Genomic DNA, 23,212 nt, shown 5'->3' with positions numbered 1-23,212 from the left:
GAACTCTCTGCCATATGATGTTGTAATGAGTGATTCACTACTAAAATTTAAGAAGGGACTGGATGCCTTTCTTGAAAAGTATAATATTACAGGGTATATACACTAGTTTCCTTAATATTGCATTGATCCAGGGAGCTAGTCTGATTGCCGTATGTGGAGTCGGGAAGGAATTTTTTTCCCCAATGTGAAGCTTACTGTTGCCACATGGGTTTTTTTTGCCTTCCTCTGGATCAACATGTTAGGGCAAGTTAGGATAGGATATGGGTTGAACTAGATGGACTTAAAGTCTCCCTTCAACCTTAATTACTATGTTACTATGTTACTATGTTACTATAGTTATAAACTGCAGAGACCCACACACAAAGTGCAGAAAGAAGGTCCCAAACCCCGACCTGGCAGGGTGGATCCCATGAATGCCTCCAGGCGAGCCGGACTCAATCCATCACTTGTATGTGGTACTTCGGATTGCAACTAATTGCAAGTAGAAGGTAAAGAAACTGCACCTCTCTGTGTCCTTCTCTTATTTCTCTGCACCCCAACGTTCACCGCCATCTGAACTATTAATCAAATATCTTTGCCCTGGGGACCTGCTCTACCTGTGGAGAGCCATTTTCACCTCAGCTGCGACACACCAACAGTCTCAGGGGAACAACACCGCAGCACTGGTCGCCTCTGACCAGAATACCAGCAGGTGGCATCACATTTCAACATCACACAACTTTCCTCAATTTTATTACTGGATGCCCAGGGTCACGGACCGGGTCACTGCCACCGTGACATCCTCCATTGAAGTTAACGGGCCCGGTACCGAGTAACCTAAGGCCCTACGGGGCGCTCCATAAGTGTGATCCAACAAAATACTGGGGCAAAGGTTAATGTATGGGGCCTCGCATTTCTCCGATCTTTTCCTCAGAGTAGGTCACGGGAAGAATTTGCAGCATGCCCAAATATGATCTGATATTCAGGTTGCACTCAGCCATGCAAGTTAATGAGTCCATGTAAAATATCGGACTGCACTTAGATGACATCTGATTGATGTCCGTTTTTCACGGACTAACAGAATGGAGAAGATGGGGACTTTTTTCTCCATCTTCTCATCCGAGAGAATCAGATCACACTCTGATCAGAGTTTGATCAGAGTGACTTTTGCGTAATCAACCACTCTCTCTGATGGGACAATCTACAACCATCTGCTCCAGCACTAATTCTGAGTGAATTGACCTTAGGTTCACGTTAATGGTCTCCAAATGAAGCCACGGCCTGCTTCTTTTCATTGTTACCGTTGTTTATGTTTCCACCACTTTTGTATCAGTACGAATCACAGGAGTGCGGTGACCGAAAATGGTTTGTTCCGGTAGGATCACTATGGAAAAGTGGCTGGTGATTGAGAAAATGACAATAATTGGAAAAATCAAATATTTATTTTACTTTAGGTTGTCTGAGATCCATTTGGGCTCTATTTGCTGTTTCCTTGCACAATCATTTAATCTTCCAGGTGAAATAGCAGTTTGTCTATAATTGTGCAAGAAAACAGTGGAAAGCCCAGGGCTGCAGTGGTCTTTAGCTGCAGTGTAACCTTCTTCTTGTAAATGAAGCCATACCTTTTTGATAAATTTGCTTTTGCACATTGTGTTCCATATGTCAAGTTGAGTTTGCAGTGAATCTCCTCTGTTCCTTAATTTTCCTATAAGTTTGTTGCTGACATTTCTTCTGCAGTAATTTGGCAATGCTTTCACTATAAAGTTTGCATATGTGAACATTTTTTCCTGTCTAGCTAGATTTGAGTAATATTAGCATCCTACATATTTATCCCATATGGCATCAATTTGCTGTGATTATCAGCCGGGTGAAGCCTCAGCGGACACTTCCCGCACATTGCAAGTGAGTAAACGCTGTCATCAGGGGCTGATGATGAGAGAGAACACAAAGTCTGTACATCATAAAACAACGCCATGGATGGATGAATGTGTTGCAATATCAGATGAATTGTGTGCACACTTATTTTAGTTCATTTGCAGAAACCAATTTGGAAGGGAGAGTAGATTTACTTTTGATTGCCTTTACAATGGCAAAAGATTTATTTTCAACCTGATGCTCAATCTTCCTAGTAAGCCAAGAGTAAGCAGCCTGTATTGTAATCCTGTACTGCTCTTCCAACATCCCAAATTTATGATCCTACTACATTGAGTTCTCTTTTGTCTATCACTTTGTAAAATTAGAGGCATTCTAAAGGTAACTTTTCAACACTTTCCTGAATAGTTAATCCAACCAGATTATGGTCAGTTTTTGCCCAGAATTATCAAACGGTCAAGACCTTCTAAGATTTCCAGACGCCAAAAGAAAGTGCCATTATGTAATGCCTGTTTCATCACAGGCTGCAAACAATATGTGCATTAGCAGTCCACATCAGCAGTAACAGCTTGACCTTCTGGATCTTGTTTCCTTTGAGAGTGGTTGGTGAATAGAAGGCCATTTTTACGATTGAGCTTTTGATCAGAGCATTTCCTATTTTGCAATGTACAGACTGGGTGGCACAGGCATAAAGGAAACCTTGCTCATAACAATCTGTGCCCGTCTATTGTTTCCTTTCAGGTCCCCTGGCCTTACATATTGCACGTATCTGGCCTCAATTCAAAGACTTTTTACTAATAGCTAATTTGCGCACACAAATTACACTGAGCCAAGTGAATTATGTTTACTATTTTGTCATGTGATCATTTATTTTATAGATATTTCATTTCCCAAAATATTTTTTGATGGATCCTCTGACAACAGACTGATATGATATCACAGGACCCTATTAGCCCCTATTTTCGGCTTAGTTAGGCAGAAGATCGGGTAGTTTTGAACTCCTAGATGCCCCTTAAGCTAGTCATACACAGGAGAGCTTTTCAACCAACAATTATATGTCCTCATTTGGCAAAAAGCTATCTCTCTCAACTCCATACACACGAGCGCTTGGCTGAGCAAAGTGTTTATGTCTTTTTATAGGGGAGAAAAGAGAAAACCAACCATGACAGGGCATTGAAATTCAAACAGCTCGATCCTTCTCTCCCCAGACATCATGAGTTAAGGTAGTGTCAGAAGGCCTCCAGGCACATCAGATGGTGGAGATTTTGGTGGGCCTGGACTAATTTCATTTAATGTGTATGAGGGTCTTTGGTGGTGTGGAGAAGTCTCAAAATTATTTCCTTTAATGACAATTTTAGGACTTTCACCTGCCTGTTGCACATCTGGCCTGGGTATCCTTTTATTCATTCCCTTCTCCTGCATCTGCTGCCCTCTGTTGTACTCCACGTTGGGGTTTTTAGGTTGCCCAGTGTGGATCTATGATATCATCTACCTAGACCTATTTTAAGGCCCACTGACACACACACCTGTGTTTTGGGTTTAGGCTTCTAGACTTCTATGTTTGGCGTGCACCACCTTTTGTGCATAGTATGCTTTCCTTGCTTCCTTCCCTGCTGAGTTCCACTTCATCCATTCTGCTGCTCCTGAGATTCCAGAGTGTGCCAAGTCCTCGCTGCTCACATGCCTTCCAGTTTTTTTGCGTTAATGCCAGGAGTCTGTGTGCCCACCAGGACCTAAGGCTTAGAGGAAAGCCCTAGCACTGCCCTTAAGACACCAGAGTCTGGATGTGACTACTGCCTCTTAACCTTCTATAATTATACCTTTAGTGGTGAGTTTGGCCACAAAAGATTGTTTTGAGTTCTTCACAGATTCTACACATGACATCCAGGTACATCAGAAATAAAGATCATCAGAACACATCAGATTAAAAAAGTATTGGATGGAAGAAAGCAGAAAAAAATACAAAATAGATGAAAGAGTGATCAAATGTAATTTGTCAAAGGTGCCACTTCATAACTTGTCGTCTACCTTGTAAAAGTCACGTACTGCATACATCTCTGTATCAAGATTGCTTCCGTCTCTTTTAAACCTGTTGCTCCATTTCATCAGAAAAACTTATAAAATGTTTAGTTTTTGAAAGATTAATTGAACGAGAAGCTTAAGCTGTGTGGTCTCAACCTAGCAAAATTCTTCCTTTAATGCGGTCATTTGTGGATAAATAAACAACATTTCTGAAAATAGCAGCTGTTTATCTGGAAGAATGGATATAGGTCCAGTTATGGAAACTTTCTTCCTAATGTTTTTCTATTATTTGTAATTTTTGGACTTGTAAATGCCTTTCTTTGGCGTGTTTATATGATATTTGATGTTTCCTCGGGTCAAAATAGTTCTTCTTGGTCATCTATCCTTTCTGAACTTTATAGGGAATCTGTCATCAAAATTTAACCCACAAAACTAGTTATATGTGTATGTTGCTCTTTCAAAGACAAGTCGAGCAATAACTTTACATGACCAGTCCATTCTTTCATTACTGAAAAATCAGTGTTTCAGCTGATATGCAAATTGGGATGCTGATCTGAAGCCTCTGTCACTCCAGCTCTATTCCCCGCCCAGTACCACCCCCTCCTGCTTGACTAATAGTTTCTATGCTGTGTGGATTCAGGCAAAGGAGCTGGATTAACAGAGGCCTTCGATCTACAACCCTATTTTTATATCAATGGAAATTATGATTTCTCAGTAATGGGGGAACTGAGCATGTAAAGGCATTGCTAGATTTGATTTTTTTTTTAAAGCTAAATACACATATACATAGTTTGTGGGGTTAAATCTTGCTGGCAGATTCCCTTTAAAAATATTTTGTGGGATTAAATCCTGCTCCATTTAAATGGCTATTTTATTTTCTATGGAAGACTATTATTGAACACTCATGTAAGGGTACTTTTACACTCTGCTTTATCCCACGTTTGTTGGTCCTTTCAGGGCTTATGGCCGAAACTCCCGCAAAAAGGGACTTGGGCGTATGTGCTACAGGGCCATTGCCTATAATGGTAACGTGTGCTGTCATGCATCATTTTCGGGCATATACGCCTATTGGAGATGGACACCAAGACTCAGTAAACTACGACTGAGTGTCCGATTCCAGTAGCCGTATACATCTGAAAATTATGCATGACAGAGCACATGGCAGTTAGGCATTTAAAGGCAAACCATTAACCCTTCTATATTATAGTCAATGGCCCCATTGGCGCACATGCATGAGTGCTGTTTCGTGAAGGTGGTTTGGACATATACTCTGACGGGATCACTGAACGTTGGACAAAGTGCAGTATGAATGGGCCCTAATAGAGCCAGATTAAAGAGATAGCTACAAAGGGCATTTCTTGCGCTAAAGGACCTGCAAGGACCTTGGATTGAACAGCCAAGGCCACTGAATTGCAGTATAGATTGTGTAATGCCTAATTTCTCCCATTGTGGCGCTACAAGGAAATTTAATGCATGCGTTTAAGTTTTTACAGAATTTACTATAGATTGCAGATGGTTCAAACATCATTTCATGTATTCAGCTTATCTTACTGGGAGCCTTCCAACAAGAAGATTGTAGAAGAAGAATGAACTGTTAAACATTATGAAAAAAGTGGATATATTCACATCTGGTGCAGGGATGTTTATGCCAGGTTTCACTAGTTCTTGACGTAATTGACATATTAATTTTGTCTAACAACTGCAGCTCACAAACATTTAGTTCACTCTCGGTTGTGTTTTTTTGGAGAAGGTAATGATAGAGTCAGGTACTGGATGAATGCAAATTCAACAGCCTTAGATATACAAGATGAAGGTTGGGTAATCCTTCCTGTTTTTCTACATGAAGTTGGATGTTTGAACCTTCTGGGTTTCCCTCGGTTGTAAAAGGACCCGTTTGATACACAAGAGATCCTGGAGTATGAAGGCATAATTGATATGGCTATTGCATCAGTACCAAGACATAATATGACCAGGTGGCTCTGAAATGTTTTCATCTTTTTACTAACTGTTTATGGCAAAACCATTGCGTAGATTTTTTTCTGTTTAATCTTATAGCATAGCCCACTCCTACTCCAATTACTCTTGTAATTGTACCTAGCGTCATATATGTACTACAAAGGGAATCTTTCAGTAAGATCAACACTTCTAAGCCATCTACATGGGCCTATAGGTCATAAAGAGTTGAATAAAATAAAAGAAGTTGAATAAATTGATACCATGATATCAGCAATCAGAAGTTTTATTCCAGAGCAATTCACGTTTTTCTTAATATGTAAATTAGGTGCTATGATCTATAGGTTGGACATAGATCTCCATTAGAATCTGCCTCCAGAGCTTATTTTAATTACAAGTGGATGTCACCAGTGTGAGACATATAGAGCAGAAGAGCTGACTGTCAGTCATTACATGTCTCAGACTGGTAACACCCTCTTTCATGTAATATAAGCTCTAGAGGCAGAGATTGATGTCTGACCCATAGATCTTAACAGCTCATTTACATATTAAGAAAAGCATAGATTTCTCTGGAATAAGATATCAGATCACAGATATCAAAGTATCATTTTATTCCACTTCCTATGACCTGCATGCCCATATAGACAAATTGCCTGAGGGTTGAAAGTGTCCAGTGGAGCCACTATTGTCTGTATAGGTCTCTGATATATTATATTGCATCCTTCCCAAAACTAATCAGTTGAACATGTCCAAAATTTTCTATATATGGTGAAATAGGGTTTAGTGTTCTTTCTGGGTCCCAAAAATCATATGTGTAAGAAATTTAACCAGATTCCAGGTGTTGTGGATGTTAGCAAAATATTATCCTAGATTGGGTGGAACTAGATAACTTTGCAGAAATTTGAGATATTTGTAGGATGTAATCCAAAACACTTATGGAAACTATTTCATGTTTAGCCTTTCAGAGATTTGCTGGACAGCAGTAAAATTACATGTAAAAGGAATTGCTACAAGGAAACGACTGAGACAATTTATAAAAAAAATGAAGCAGACAATACCGCAGAGTTCAGTTGTTTTCCTTGAAGAGACAGTCGGGTTTAAGCAGGGCAGCAGTTGCCAATAGGATTAGTAAAGTTGGCCATTATGACCAGGAGCCAAATAAGCCATTTAGTGCTGCTGTAGACAATATAGTTGTCAGATCCTCTTGGGAGTCGTTCAGATATTAAATACTTAAAAATCTACCACTTAAAAACCTACAACAGAGAATTCTAGGATCAGCTAATAAGCTGTATCATCAGAGATTGGGATATTTTTTAGAACCCAACCCTGATTTGTATTTCTCAACAACTTTGTCCCTGACTTGTTTGGAGATCTCCTTGGTCTTCATGGTGTTTGTGTTGTGTTAGTGGTGCCTTAATGGTGTTGCAGCCTCTGTGGCCTTTCGGAAAAGGTAAAATGTATGTACTGACAGACATGTGACATCAGATTGCACACAGGTTGACTTCCTGTCACTAACCATGTGACTTATGAAGGTAATTGCTTGAACCAGGAATTTGCAGGTGTTTCATAGCAAAAGATGTGAATACAAATGCACATGCCAATTTTTAGTTATGTGATCTTATAAGTTTGATTTATGCCTATATTTTTCTCACTTCACTTCACCAACTAAGACTATTTAGTGCTGATGCATCATGCACACATCGGATTACAAAAATATGTGAACACAGGTTGTAATGTAAGAAACAAAATAGATAAACAGCCAAGGTGGTGAATGCTTTTGCAAGTCATTGTAAATATTCTGTAATGTGAATTGTATTGTGGTGTTCACCTGTGTTTTGTGCTCCTGTACAATATGTAGATAGTTGACTGTAGGGTAAATTTTGAGTTAATGCCTGGGATTAGTCTTAAAGAAAGTGACTGACTTCAGCTAGGAAGGGAGATGGTTTCTGGAGTACATAGTGAGCAGTGCCGTTTACAAAGGTGTCCCTGGATGATCAGAGACCAGAGAGAAGAGATAGCGATATCCTGAAGAAAAGTGACAGAGAGACAAAGTGGCCTTCCGGAGACGAGTCCTAGGAGAGGATGCCTAGACACCAGACCTTGGGCTTGTAACGCTGAGAGGTAATGGGCCTAAACAGGACTGAATGCAGGGGACCAGCAAAGGAGCCCGAGCGGACATTCCAGTGCACCAGTAGTGGAAGGACTAGGAAGCGGAACAGCTGACCAAGTAAAGGATACTTTTTGATCAGGACTGTAGCGTTAAAGCTGGGTTCTGGTGAAGTAGGGTGAAACAGCGGACATAGAGATCCCTGGCGTAAACTACAGAGGAATGATACTGTGTGGAAAGTGCTTCATGTTACAAAGGAAATGTCCATAAGACTTTGTGCTCGCTATCCCTTGTATATATTCCCTACCAAGTTATTTAGTAAAGAGGCTTTTTTTTTTTTTGAATGATCGACTCCATCATTGAACAGTGAAACATCTGGTCATGGCAAACCAGCAGTAATGGTTACTTGCAGCCTGCATGGGCATAATGCCCTCACAACACATGTCGACACAACAATTCAGGACCTCGACTTTCTTGCAACGTGCTGGGATACCTCTGAAGAGTGCCTTGTCCGTGGCTACTGCCCCGCACCATGTTACAGATACATGCTTTTGGGAAAAGTGTGTGTATTTGTAAATGGTATTTAATTTTAAAAAACAATATCATGTCACTCGCCGAGAAAAGTAGCACCACAATCGCAGAATTAAATAAAAAATTATGAAAAGCAAACTGTTATTTATGGAATTTCCTAATTACTGTAATATTTCACTATGACTCTGAAGGTACTGTACATAAAGTGCTAAAACTTCCAATCTGTAATGTTCCATAAATAAAGTGTGATTATGTCTTCTATTCATTTTGTGTGTTCTTTAAGAAACACAATGTTATACTTTGGGAAGTAATTATTACTCTAGTAATTCTTTTCTGCCACATGTTTTGGGCCTTGTGGAGTTCTATGGGTAATGTTGAAAATAAGATGCAAAAAAGAATATTAGATCAATATACAGTATATGATGTATTGAAGTAACTACAGTTGTTGAATTTTTCTTATCTCTAGGGCCAAAGAAATCAAGACTAAACTTGGAACCCTTCTTCAAAAGCCAGATGCTGTTATCGACCTAATTATCCCATACCCTGAGAAGCCTGAGAAGACAATCAAGGCACCTAAGTAGGTATCTACTTATGAAATGAAATTACCTAGTCATGTATTCCATATTACAAAATTAATTCTCTTCTTCATGTGTCACCTGTGACCATCTCTTCAGTCCAAGGATAGAAATTAGTATATTGTTAGAGCTTCATATCATTACATTTTAAGTGTATCTAATTCAAAATTGTTGAGTGGTTTCACAACTCTTGACTACTTTTATAGACTTTTGTGTAAAAAAAAAAAAAGAAAAAAGTTCAGAACTTTTAAGTAAGTACATATGCATAAAATGGGAACACCCGTATAAAAGTTAAAGGAAACCTGTCATGAAGTCTCATCTGTAGACATCAGGTTATCGAGCAGGCAGGGCTGAGCAGATTCATATATAGGTTTGTGGGAAAATATTTACTTTCATTCTTGCTCATTCTGGGCTTAGGAGTCGGAATCAGTGTTAGACCTGCTCCCTTGTTATATTTTAAGGTGAAAAAATGTTAAGTCCATCTAATTCTGCAGTGTTTATTCCTTGGAAATCACAAGAAAATCTAAAAATGTACTCATATTTGATGAAGAATCTTTTCAACATCCAATGAGTTTAACATGACAGCTTTATCTGTGTCGCTGACACAGTCTATGGAATGTAGAAGCCTAGGACCCTACTCATTTAAGTTTTCATACCAGAATTCTGGTGTAAAAGTTTTGAAAAGTCATAAAATTTAGGTGCAACTTAGTTGCGATAAAAATTTTCAAGAACATGCTGATTTCTCCTCGATCTGCCAAAATGGGGGAAGCTAGGGCAGAACAGGGTGTGGAGAAGGCGGAATGCCACAGTTCATATAATTCAAGATGAGCAACGGCTCTGACTCTAGTCACTACTCATATAAAAGCCATGAGACTGAGTAGTCAAGAAGTCATAGGTTAAAAGCCAAGAGAGTACTTCATAGACAGAGAGGTGAGATGAAGGCATAGTAAGCAAATAGTCCGAGATCAATATTCCAAGAAAGTAGCCGATCACGACCAAAGGTTTATACAAATGGATGGTCAAGACAAATCCTATGTCGAGCAGCAAATATCAGAAAATCACACAAGGAGCACAGAACAAGCACACACCTCATGGGCAAAGCTACAGTTGGCAGCAATCAAAGACAGAGAGCTGGTTGAATAGCCAAGTTATTACTCTGAACAGGAGACACATAAATGAAGCCCTGACACACCCTGGTCCTGATTGGACGGCTAAACTGTCACTCCAAAAACAGGCAGCTCAGCACACTCCAGCATCAAATTAGATGAATGAGCTGTCCGTCATCATATTGATAGCTGAGCACAACTTATTCCTAGGTTGGACATCAGAACTATCATTCACCGTGTCCAGACACTCACATAGGAGGAATCGTGACAGTGATATTATCTACCATAGAAATTATACTCCAGCACCTGACTGGGGTAAGATTTCTGGTGTGGTACACAGAGTCACATGCCACTCATCAGATGCTCCAGATTCAGATATGCACCTCTTCATGAATCAGGAGTGCCTGACTCCATCACACCCACTATACAAGATTGGTGTGAACAATATTGATCTTGATGAATAGGTGGGTTGCCCTCCCAGGGCCGTGAGGTACTCAGTACCGGGCCGGTGTCAGGGGAATGTTTCACTGCAGCAGTGACCCGGACCATGGCCCTGGGAGCCCAAGTCAATGGCGGAATGTAGTTAGTGGAATGGAATGGTTCGTGACACCACCTGTGGTGCTCGGCAAGGGAGGTGTTAAGCCGACGCTGCATGCAGATCCACTGGGACTGATGGTAGGGTGCAGCAAGGATGTAAAAGCTCCCCACAGGTGAAGCTATAGTCCCAGGGCAGTGTAGAGGTGGTTGGCATGGTGATGTAGCAGTGCCGTAAGGTTAGGAAGCAGACAAGACACAGTGGGGTGCAATTTCTGTACCTTTACTTGATAACTGCAGTCCAGGGTCCCGATTACAGATGGTAACTAAGCAGGTTAGCCTGGAGGCAACTCAGGGATTCTCTCCCAGCAGACGGGCTGTGCAGTCTCGTTCCTAGCGCTTGCTTGAATGAAGTACTCCAGTACTAAGTTACTCTGAAGTTCCTCCTGTCAGATGTTCCCAAGAACCTTACTTGCACGGCAGACAGCTGTAGCCTCTCTCGGGGACTCCTCTCTTGAGTCCTGGCTCTCTATCCTAGCTGCTGTTGTGCCTCAAGTCTTAGATGGGAGTAGGGCATTTACAGCCTCCTACTCCTCTGGTATCTGCTGTAGGACCGTTAGTATCCATACAGCCGTGGAGACCAGGCTCCAGTTCTTGCGCTCTCACTGCGAGGGAGCTCTCCTTTCCTAGCTCAACCTCCAGCTTCTCTCTCCATGTCTGCACACTTCACCCTCCGCAGACTAACTGACCACTCCTTCCTCTTGACCCTCAGGGAGCACCCCTCCCCTTAATCCTGGTTCAGAGTTCCCCCTGCTGGCCTGGAGTGGAACTGTGTTGCATGTATGGATTGACTGCGAGAGAGACCCATCATTGCCTCCAAGCCTGGCATTACCCTCCCCTGGAGGAAGGCAAAGCCACTGTGGTGACCATACTCCTGGGGGCGCCACATTGGACCCTTAGACTATACAGTGGCTAATAAGTATTTAACACACTGTCGATTTTGCAAGTTTTCCCACCTACAAAGAATAGAGTGGTCTGTAATTTTTGTCGTACGTACACTTCAACTGTGAGAGACAGAATCTAAAAAAATCCAGAAAATCACATTGTAGGATTTTTACATCATTCATTTGCATTTTATTGCATGAAATGAGTATTTGATACAATAGAAAATAATTTAATATTTGGTGCAGAAACCTTTGTTTGCAGCTACAGAGGTTTCCTGTAGTTATTGACCAAGTTTGCACACACTGCAACAGGGGTTTTGGCTCACTATTCCACACAGGTCTTCTCCAGATCTCTCAGATTTCAGGACAGTCACTGGGCAACATTGAGTTCCGTTCCCTCCAAAGATTTTCTATTGGGTTCAGGTCTGGAGACTGGCTATGCTACTACAGGACCTTGAAATTCTTCTTACAGAGCCACTCCTTAGTTGCCCTGACTGTGTGTTTCGGGTCATTGTCATGCTGGAAGACCCAGCCATGACCCAAATTCAATGCTCTTACTGAGGGAAGGAGGTTGTTGGCCAAAATCTCACAATAGATGGCCTTATCCATCCTCCCTTCAATACGGTGCAGTCGTCCTTTCCCCTTTACAGAAAAATACCACCAAAGTATGATGTTTCCCACATCATGCTCCACAGCTGGATGGCATTCTTGGGGTTTTACTCATCTTTCTTCTTCCTCCAAACACGGCTAGTGGAGTTGATACCAAAAAGTTCTATTTTGGTCTTTTCTGACCACATGACCTTCCCCCATGTCTCCTCTGGATCATCCAGATGGTCATTGGTGAACTTTATACGGGCTTGGACATGTGCTGGCGAGAGCAGGGGGACCTTTCTTGTGCTGCAGGATTTTAATCCATGACGGCGTAGTGTGTTACTAACGGTAATGTTTGAAACTCTGATCCCAGCTCTCTTCAGGTCATGGACCAGTTCCTCCCATGTAGTTCTGGGCTTATTCCTGACTTTTCTCAGAATCATCCTTACACTTGAAGGCAAGATATTGCATGGAGCCACAGACCGAGGAAGATTGACAGTCATCTTGTGTTTCTTCCATTTTCTAATAATTGTGCAAACAGTTGTTGCCTTCTCTCCAAGCTGCTTGCCTATTGTCCTGTAGCCCATCCCAGCCTTGTGCAGGTCTAAAATTTTGTCCCTGCTGGCCTTAGACAGCTCTTTGGTCTTGGCCATGGTGGAGAGGTTGGAGTGTGTGTTATGATTGAGTCACCGTAGGAGGCAAAAACAGAAATGCTAGCCAAGTCCAGAAAACCAGAGAGGTTGGCAGCTATCGGATTGCAGACCCCTGAACCTATCAACACAACTAGCAGTAGCCGTGGGGGGTTCCTACGATGCCCTAGACCCCTCGATCACAGCCGGAGAATTAAATAGCCTAAAGACAGAAATGGAAATCTAAACTGCCCCATAGCAGACCCCAAAGCAAAAGGCAGCCCCCACATATAATGACGGTGAAGCAAGAAGAAAGAACACAACACAGACAGAAAGATAGACTGAGCAAAGACGGGGCCCAAGCTAACTAGATAGGAAAGGACAGGAAGGCTGCTGTCTGCAATCCGTGAAAAAACCCTATGAAAATAAGAGCCAACAGACTGACAGAGAAAAAGGCCCTGAAGACGCTAGGCTTCAAAAAGACTATGTCAGTACTCAGGAATATTCTGAAGACAGAGCAACAGGCAAAAGAAGAATCAGCTCACCCCAGCAGGGAATGGCAGAATCCAGAAAAGCAAGGCAAACAAAAACAAAACACAAATGCTAAAAGGCAAAGCAGAAAACTTAGCTTTAGAGGAGCAGGAATCAGACTGGTTTCCTAGAAGTCCACAGAGAAATCACCCGCAGAGCAGAAGGGCATCGGCAGCCTTATATCCAGTCCGTGACTCCACTCAGCCAGTCATCATGATTAGACTCAGGTGCCTGATAATCAGGCTCATTACCTTCCTTTACCAGAATAGGGAGTTCACCAGACCTCAGTGACGAAGGGGAAAATGAACTCACATCAAGTGTGATTGATTGAGTGTGTGGACAGGTGTCTTTTGTACAGAAAGCAAGTTCAAACATGTGCAATTAATACAGGTATTGCGTGCAGAGTAGGAGGGCTTCTTAAAGAGTAACTAACAGACCAGTAAGAGCCAGAATTCTTGCTGGTTGGTAGCTGATCAAATACTTAATTCATGCAATAAAATGCAATTTAATTATTTAAAAATCAAACAATGTGATTTTCTGGATTTTTATTTTTAGATTCTATCTCTCACAATTGAAGTGTACCTACGATAAAAATTACAGACCTCTCCGTTCTTTGTTTGTGGGAAAACATGCAAAATCTGCAGTGTATCAAATACTTATTTTCCCCACTGTATATACAATGATGCTCTTCATCATAGTTGCAGGCCAAAATAAATGGGATCGCTAAAAACGGTCTGTAGTATGATGCATGGTATTGTATTTGGCATTCAAAATGATGCAGATAATGTTTTTATATGAACCTTCTCTTTAAAGGGAACGTATCATCAGGAAATGTTGTATTGTTTAAAAGGCATCTGTCACCACTTTTGAGCTATGTAACCTATTTTTATTGGCATACAGGTTGTAGATTGCTGAATAAAGTCCTCACTGTATGCCTCATATCAGATTCCTTGTTGTTGATAAATACACTTTTATTACTTTATGTAAATGAGTTCTTCCAGGCTATGAGAAGGATGCTGTTCAGATGATAACGCTGCCTCCGTACTTTATTATTATGTGATTCACCTCCACCAGTGTCACTGTGTGCCTGTGACTTCGGGTTTTTGTCCGGTAACCTCGTGCCTGTGCTTTCCCAGTGCCGTCATTCCTCTTCAGTGTTCCACCCCTCTCTGGACATTGCCTTCAAGTTTGTATTGGGCAGGCACCGTCGAGTAACTGGTACTTCCGCTTTCAGACATATAAGTAATCAAGAGGAAGTGAGAGCTGCGGCTGGCCGCTCACTTCCTGTTGATTCCGTCCATGTACGAAGGTGGGGACAGTGACGTCAGCACTGATTGGGCGCAGGGCTCATGTGACATAACAACCTCACGTGAGCCCACCCAGGGAAAGCGAGTGCTGACACTGCTGGAATGGCACTCACATGAGAGACCAGTATAAGTGTTTTTATTTTAACGGGGGCAAACACTCAGAGTGAGAAGGGGTTGTCCTAGTAGTGGAGCAACCCCTTTAAGAAGCCTTTTTTCACCATTATTAGTATTATTATCATTATACACATTCTGCCCTTTTTTCCTTCTGGACTGATTGTTAATATCATGTATATTCAGCCATTACTTTTATTTAGAATGTCTTACATGAACTAGTGCACGTGCCGATGACTTCTTCATGTGTGATATTAGCTTCTTCCTGCTGGCACACTGCAGGAGCCCTATATAAATGATGTCTGTGCTCGTCTCATTACTCTGAACACCTCCCTAAATGAGACTGCTTTATTTAATATTGTGGCTATGGTACCTCTTTAATCTAATTGTGAAGCAATTATTGGACAACTGTGAGATATCCCACAGAACATCTAATTTTGTGCTTCTCTGCTGCTGTGGGCTGAAACCTCAGGGTAATATGTCAATTACTATTACAGGTAATGGATCCTGTGCAAAGGCAATGAACAAAATGTCACTTCTAAAATGTACTTTTAATAAGAATATTGCATTAACAGATCATAATTAGAGATGAGCGAATTTGTTCAGGTCCCCTCTTATTCGGCAAGCTATAGCACTTACCGAATAAGCTGCAGAGGGAGCCCGGATACATGGCGCGCCGGCTGATCAGCTGATTGGCACCACAACTGCATGTGTCACGGCTGTGTCACAGCCACAGCACATGCATGGAGAGCCTGTGTGTTGGGCTCTCCATGCATGTGCTGTGACTGTGACACAGCTGCGACACATGCAGCTGCGGCACTGATCAGCTGTTCGGGCCGGCGCGCTCCATGTATCCGGGTTCCCTCTGCACCATATTCAGTAAGCACTATAGCTTGCCGAATAAGAGGGGACCAGAACAAATTCGCTCAACTCTAATCATAATGTTACTGTGTTTTAAAGGAGAAAAAATAGTAAAATGTAAGATACGTACTATTTCTACAAAACCTGCAAACTGTTTCCCCATTTGAAATTCTACAAACCAGAAACAATGGAACAGACCATAGGCCTATTCTTGATTTGTGTTTTTTTAGGTTACTTTTAATTTTTTTTGTCTTTAACCTCTTTACATTTTGTTTTTAATCTGTTTTGAGCCTTTTGAAGTGAAATGTTGTATGTGCCACTATAAAATGTTGCAAACTTACAATAAAAATTTCTTATAAAATTACTCCAGGGTGAGACAGGAGTGCATGTGCACAAAAAATGTTGCGACTTTTCAAAAAGCCGTAATTGAGGAATCGGTTGCAAACATCTTGAAAACAAAAATCAAGCCTATATTGGAGAACATAAAATACAACAACAATCAAATAAATGTAACATGGACTTAAAGAAAGGCAAAAAATAAAATTTGGTAAAAATCAAAAACGGGCTAAAAACACTAGAAACTAGACAATAGAAATAGGCACCAATGGAATATGTTACTCAGTGCAACTCCATAGTGTTCCACAACAATGTTAGAGGAGACAAACAATTGCAAAACAAGTAAATTAACCTCTTGGGATGACCTGGATTTCGATTTCTAATAAATACGAGCAACTAAAACCTCGGTTAAAAAAACAGTGAGCAAGAATGCTGTTGATGAAAATGCACAACAAGCAGTAACAAAGGAAGCCATTGCCTTCCAAAATAAAAAATGTGTAAAATGGTGGATGAAACATCTTGGTTTAGGGCAAATTGTGTCCTAGGGCTCAGGTGCTTTGTGATAATTGACAGACCCATGAAATTGAGGTATGGTATATTACAACATTTTACAGGGCAATGGTAATGAAGCCGTTCATGACCTTAAGCTGATGGGATGATTACCTGGAGCCTGATTAGCTCATATGGTTCATGTGTGGTGTTTCTTTCACTAGGCCACCAGTAGATGAGGCCATGCAGTGGAAAGATTCTCTGGAGAAGCTCCTTCAGAACAGCTGTGAGTATCCATCTCCCTCTTCTACTCATTCCTCTGCTTCCTGTCTGTGTCACGTCAGTAAAGGCTTAGCATCACTATGATCAATGCCATTGACCCCATATAGCTCAATGTGTTTTCCCACAAGCAGAATATTTCTTTAGCTGGAAAATCCAGACCTTCCTGTCCCATATTCTCAGATGACCCTGTCCTGGTTTGGATTCCTGGAAAGGTTTAAAAGGGGCCTTCCAAAACCCAGATATGATCTGTTTCATGTTGGTTTAGCTAGTAGTAAAACTACACGTATGTTTCATTAGGTATTAATAAGATGACTAAATTACGAAAAATCTACTGCTCTTCCAACTTTTTAGTGTTTCACACCAATTAGCAAGACTAACTGTAAAATGCCTGCAATAGCTCAGAAATTTCTTCGGTGTAGCATATTATTACTCTTAATGTCTCTGTCATATTAAATACTGATCTATGATCTACCCCGCAAATTATGTGCCATAATGAGAACATGATCGTACTAATTGAAAGACCCTTTTACATAGGTGGTTGCAAACTGTATTTAGACGAGCGATCATTAATATGATCATTTGTTACCCATACAGTTTGTGCAATTTGGGGTTGGGCTGTAGCTGTTGTCGTGGTACTTGCCTTTTATGCCCTGGCATGTTGCATGAAAGTGGGGGGTCCTAGCTGGGTGTGTGGTGCTATGGGGGCACTACGCCCTTATAGGTCGCCTGTTACCAATTACTTGTGCTGGCTAGGACCAGATTTTGAACTATTCAATTAGGGAGACCACCAGTCAAAAATAAACCTGTTACTGAACGATAAATTGGTGGGGATTATGTACAGTAGATAGCGAGTAGACAGCTTGATAAATGTTTCCTTCACAATACATGAACATCTTCACACACAAACACAGTTCCTTTCTCTTAACTTACTTGGTCCATATATCTACCATTTTAACCCCCTTCACGCTTCACCATAATCCAGCACAATACTACAGTCCAGTTGGTGAGAATCCTATTCTCAATTCGTTGTTCCGCACCTTATTTCCCATCAAAGGAGTTAGTATATCAATATGCCCAAACTTAGCTTCTCTGCTACGGATGCCTTGGAACTCACGCTCTGGGCACTCTCTTCATCTCACTGTAACTTCTTTCTTTTCCTCCCTCTCTTTATTCAAGATCACACTAAAGACTGTCTTGGTCTACTCTTACTTCAAGACACCCACATCATCTCACGGTGCATGCATGAACGTCTGTGATCTCACTATTATGAAGCATAGGAGCCACCTCCACTGGAGATTTGTCACGCCAGAACTGATAGACCTTGTTATGAGCCGATCTGTTAACTCAAATATTATGCCTGGACGTCCACCTCTTGGCTTTTGAAAGGATGGACAAACTTCATTTCATTTTTTCCATCTGTCTTGGCGCTCACATGATGCAGTTTGGCAATTTTCTTATGTGAGAGACCCCTATCGATGAGTTTGATAATGCCGTTTCTCTTTTCTTGGGAAATCTTCTTTATGACTACTCCTGGATTCGAATCAGTGACCTTTTGCTTGGGAATCAAGCTAATAATACACTGAGCTATTAGGGAATGTCAGAGCAGGTTGTAATTTATAGAATACAGAAATAAAAAAAGATTTTTCCACCACCAGAAGTAAAATAGTAACAATGCAGTGACATGAGAAGAATCTGCATAACTAATCAAGGAGATGTGGGAAGTTTGTCCATATCATTACATTTTTCTTAGCAGCATAACAGGGGAAGATGTATGACTGACGATGATAATTTTTAGGCCCATATAAGCGATGCAATCAGTCTATGAGCTGAAAGGCCGATCACAGCAATGATTGCAAATGTACATAGCTCATCGATCGGAAATGATTATGATGCGCCCCAGAGGCCGTGGGATACTCGGTACCGGGACGGTCGTCTTAAAGGGATATGTCACAGTGGCAGTGACCCGGTCCGTGGCCCCAGTCGGTCATGTAAAAAGGGAGTATTGAATGGGGATAAAGTTTATGTAGTGATTCGTGATGCCAGTTGGAGTGTTCGACTGTAGTATAGCCGGCACTGCAGATGATCCCTGGGGGAGTAGATGGTGATAGCAGTGCAGATTTTTAACCCTCTCCAACCAGGGCTTGCCCCCAGACATTGTGATGGAAGTAGAAGGCACGGAGTAATAAGGCAGTAGGCAAGGAAAGTATTAGGCGTCGGATTTCTGTCGCTGCACAGCGAGAATCCCGAGCCTTACTTCCAGTGGTCTCCCATTCCTCTCCAGCCGCAGAGGATGTTGCTCAGCGGGCTCGTCGGTCCAGGTGCTCTGCCCAGACCAGCTCTGTGGGTTTGCTTGCTGCTGCCACCTCTGGCACAGCTATGGCAATACATGCTGCTCATCAGCGAGATTCTCCAGGGACTAAGTCCCCATGTCGGGCCACTGAGCATACCCGTGGAGTGATATCCCATTGGAGATTGAAGGTCACGTGTTCAGGTCCTGCTCCTGTTCGGATTGGCCCGTCCGAGAAGCCAGGCAGGTCCCGGACGCTCGCGGCTATAAAAGGTTCGCATGGCCGCTCGGCCATGCGCTAGGATAAGACTGTACTTACAGACTATGTGGAGTGAGTGATGCAGGCACATTTGATTGTCTCTGGTGAATGACTCATTAAGAAACCCCTACCCTTGGTACGCATGGGCTGTACAGCCTAGCCTGCTAGCACCCAGGCTTAGGCGTAGGTAGGCCAGAGGTTGAGTCAGGCATCTGTCCTCACCAGGGACTCGGCACACCTCAGTGCACGTGCTCCATAGCCAGCATCTATAGCGGCGTTCACGGCAGCGCCGCCGCGTGCTCAGTGGGCCTAGAAGGACTCTAACCCCGTGTCCTTGGGGTAGAGTTCTGTGGCCGTACACTGTGCGCTCTTTTGGCCGGGCTCTGTGAGATTAACAGGCTCCGGCATCTACGTTCAGCGGTTGTGCGGCTCTGTGCATTAACAGCGTTCGCCCCTGTTCACATTGGGTGACGTAACCCACGTGTGACTGGTTTCACACCACTAGATTCCCCCGCCATTATTTAGCAGCAGTGTACCACCTCTACACGGTGGACCCCGGGCTGCGAACGCACCTACTATTATGTTATAATTTGGTGCGTTCCGCCAGCCCTAACAGAAAGTCACTTTATCATTTACTGTAGTTTAGATGCAGTTCAGAGGAGATATTACAACTCTCACCAGGTTACAGTCTGCTCTGGAGAATGGGAGTTATCCTTCTCTCTGCTGTGATTCAGTGTAAGCTTCCTGCTAATCTAATCCCTTCTGGGACCAAGGCTTCCCGGAGTTTAGAAACTTCCAGTATAGCCCTACTCACTGTGTATTTCCCCTTTGGCAACTTGCAGCTTGGGTCCTGTGTAAGGCAGCTCAAGTTCCTTCTTGCACAATCCTTCACTGATCCTAGTTCACTGCAGTTTTCCCGAAGAAAACACTATGCTGTTGGTTCCATAATCCCACACAGTCTCTCAGCTTACCACCCTGCTCTGAAAGAATGGATGGTCTAGGGGCTGATTCCCTGATGCTTCTTGCTCTACTCCTGGATAGAGCACATGTCTAATGGCTTCCAAGAGCATTCTTCATCTCCTCCTTCTTCACACTGAAAACAACAACTCTCATTGCTCACAAAACACATGCAAAACAGTACATATTTAACCCTTTTGTGGCGGTAAAGAAGCAGGGAGACACAATTATCTTCCAAACGATTGTTTAGTTGAAAATTGTCCCATGTTAAAGAACCTTTACTTTTTAAAACAAACCATATTTAAAAAGACAAACAAATTGGAATTGTAATTAAAATTACAAAAGAGAATGTACATTCTCCTGCCTTCCTGTTAGATAAACCCAAGAAAGTTGTCATCACATTCAAATGAATAAAAAAAAGCGAACATCACGTCGATCATTGTCATCTGCCATAGACTGCAAAAGTAAGGATTGGGTGTAGTAGATCTCACTACATTATAGAATAGAAAAACTACATAAGAAAACTATAATTATTATTAAGAACATAATACTTACTTTGAAAACCCCCATAAAAATAGCTGTGTTATCCTTAAAGGGAATCTGTCATCTCGATTTGGAGACATACCAATCACTATAAGGTACTGGCTAAATTAGGCAAATAGGCGTGATGTTGCATCACTGCGAATCAAGTAAAAGTTTATTTTAAATGAAATGTTAAGTTAAACTATACATACCGTGTATGGTTTCAATAATGGCTCTGTCTCCTATGTAAATATTTAGCAGCTTGATTGACATTTTGGGGTTCACTGACTCCATTTTTAATTTAAATTGATATTTTAATTGTTTGTGCACATGATGTATGTCTCAGTCATATTCCACCTGGAACCCTTCTAAAAAGCTGTAAAAGAGCAGCAAAAAGAATGAAAATAATGCATGGAAATATCAAAACGACTTGTTATTATTATTATTTATTATTATAGTGCCATATATTCCATGACACTTTACACGGGAAAATGGGTATTCATAATAAAAACGAGTAAAGTAACCTTAAACAATACAAGTCACGACTGGTACAGGAGGAGAGAGGACCTATAGCAATCTACTTTGCTATGCCTATATTCCATTTTTTCACTTCTTTTTTAACCACTTCAGGCTTTGAAAGCTATGATATGGCTGAAAGAAGTGACCTGTCTTTTCTTCAGGTGGCTTCCGCTTGCAAGACACCATTATCTTATACATATAAGACAAAAGAAAAGAAAATCCACATGATAAATGTCAAAGAGGAAGCTTCAGGAAAAACATCACCCATGTTTTTCTTGAACCTTTTTTTTCTTCAAAAACAATGTGGTTATTCCAGCATTTAAAAGACACAGGCCTGGATGTTCATGATGGTCTTGACTCATTAAAACTGGAATAAAAAATGCTAGTCTTGATTAATTCCCCCCATTAACTTTTTAAAAAAAATGCACAAAAATCTCTGAAAAAATGCAAGAATAAACACTGACAAAAAGTATGTGTGAGGGGAGTCTTACTGGTGGGAAAATAGTTTTTCTAAAACATAGATCCAAATCTCCTACTTACACCTAGACTTAATGTATAAAAGCTTCTGACCTAATGGATACTGTATTAATTTTGAGCTCAATAAGCTTCCATGCTCCCTCTAGTGTCCCATGCAGGTAGCGTGCACATTGAGGTTTTATTTTTGTTTGGCGCTCTGTATCACAAAGAATAGCTCAAATCATGTAGAGTGACAATTTAATTCAGCACAGATACAAAAAAAATAAAAGTAATCCAATGATGGCACTTCACTTTGATCTAGAACCTATTGAACAGGAAATCTGGTTTCTAGAGGTTACATTTGATCATAGCTCCTAACCATCCCAGATCTAGTGGGACAGTCCTGATTTGGTGGAACTGTCCCACCTACCCGGGAGGTCAGAGCAATGTCCCGATTCACACTCACTCTATAAGATGTCTCTCCTGCTTCTTCACTGCTCCATAGTTCTTCTTCCTCCTCTGGGGGGACAAGTCCAGCATCTCTTTTCTCTGTATATACTTACAATCAATTAAATAACTAATTCTTCCCATGTCTTGATATCTTGTCTACCAAGGATTCAGACCTCCAAATCCATAGTATTGGGGGCATTGATACATAGAGATACATCTGAATATATCAGTGCATTTCTGTGTACCTGTATTCTAGGCGTAATATGAAAGTCAGATTTTTTTTCTTCCTAGAAATTTACAAGAAACTTATGAAAAACAATTACAATAATACAATTTTTAATGGAAATGTAACAAAAATATAAACATCACAACTCAGCAAATGACAGACATATTTGTTGACTATGTAATCCTTAGCAACCTGTACACTACAGTGAACTGATTATTTAAGAAGATCAATAGAGTGTAAAAAATGGTATGATCAAGAAAATGTAATGCTGAGACAGTGTTCACATGTAGTTTAAATGCTGCATTTTTTTCTGCTGCGTTTTATCTGCTCGCTTTTTGTGCAGAAACTCTGATACATTTAACTTGTATATTCAATAAATATATATTTTTAAATACTTTTCAATGAAATATGTTTATTTTTTAACATGTTGAGCTCTGCAAATTCTTTATATAGGTTTTCTTATATGAAAAGTTTGCTAGAATTGCACAAAACCATTAACAAAAATTGTTTAATAGTGCTTAAAGGGGATGTACCAGCAAGTTTTTACTATGTAATCTGAGGACAGTAGGAGGTACGGGCTGAGACACAAATTTCAGAGATTGTCACTTATTAGGTTATGCGCTGTTATTTCCATGCAATTAATATTTTATCACCTGGAAATTATCATTGTCCAGACTAGCTCCCTTGTGCCAAGTGGTCCGACCAGGCCCCCTTCTCTGATAATCAGCTCACTGTCAATAGACTATGTACTTTGTGTGGGTGGGGTCAGCTCTCTG

At 41.2% G+C, this 23,212-nt stretch overlaps 1 protein-coding gene and 1 long non-coding RNA gene across 2 annotated transcripts in view; one reads left to right on the top strand and one right to left on the bottom strand.

Annotated features, from left to right (window-relative positions):
• RGS5 (regulator of G protein signaling 5) overlaps positions 1 to 23,212 on the top strand; it is a 173,276-nt gene that overhangs the window by 51,640 nt on the left and 98,424 nt on the right. The window contains exons 2-3 of the mRNA XM_073571615.1: positions 8,931 to 9,041; positions 16,703 to 16,764. Of these exons, the coding sequence (XP_073427716.1) occupies positions 8,931 to 9,041; positions 16,703 to 16,764 (173 nt within the window). The remainder of the gene's footprint in view (positions 1 to 8,930; positions 9,042 to 16,702; positions 16,765 to 23,212) is intronic.
• Positions 1 to 23,212, bottom strand: part of LOC141085946 (uncharacterized) — a 111,219-nt gene that overhangs the window by 53,842 nt on the left and 34,165 nt on the right. Inside the window, exon 2 of the long non-coding RNA XR_012231445.1 lies at positions 20,998 to 21,161. This is a non-coding gene — a long non-coding RNA (uncharacterized lncRNA). The remainder of the gene's footprint in view (positions 1 to 20,997; positions 21,162 to 23,212) is intronic.

The sequence above is a fragment of the Dendrobates tinctorius genome, unplaced genomic scaffold (genome assembly GCF_039654945.1).
Source record: "Dendrobates tinctorius isolate UK_male_01 unplaced genomic scaffold, ASM3965494v1 ptg000029l, whole genome shotgun sequence".
NCBI lineage: Eukaryota > Metazoa > Chordata > Amphibia > Anura > Dendrobatidae > Dendrobates > Dendrobates tinctorius.
This window is presented reverse-complemented; position numbering and strand designations above follow the sequence as displayed.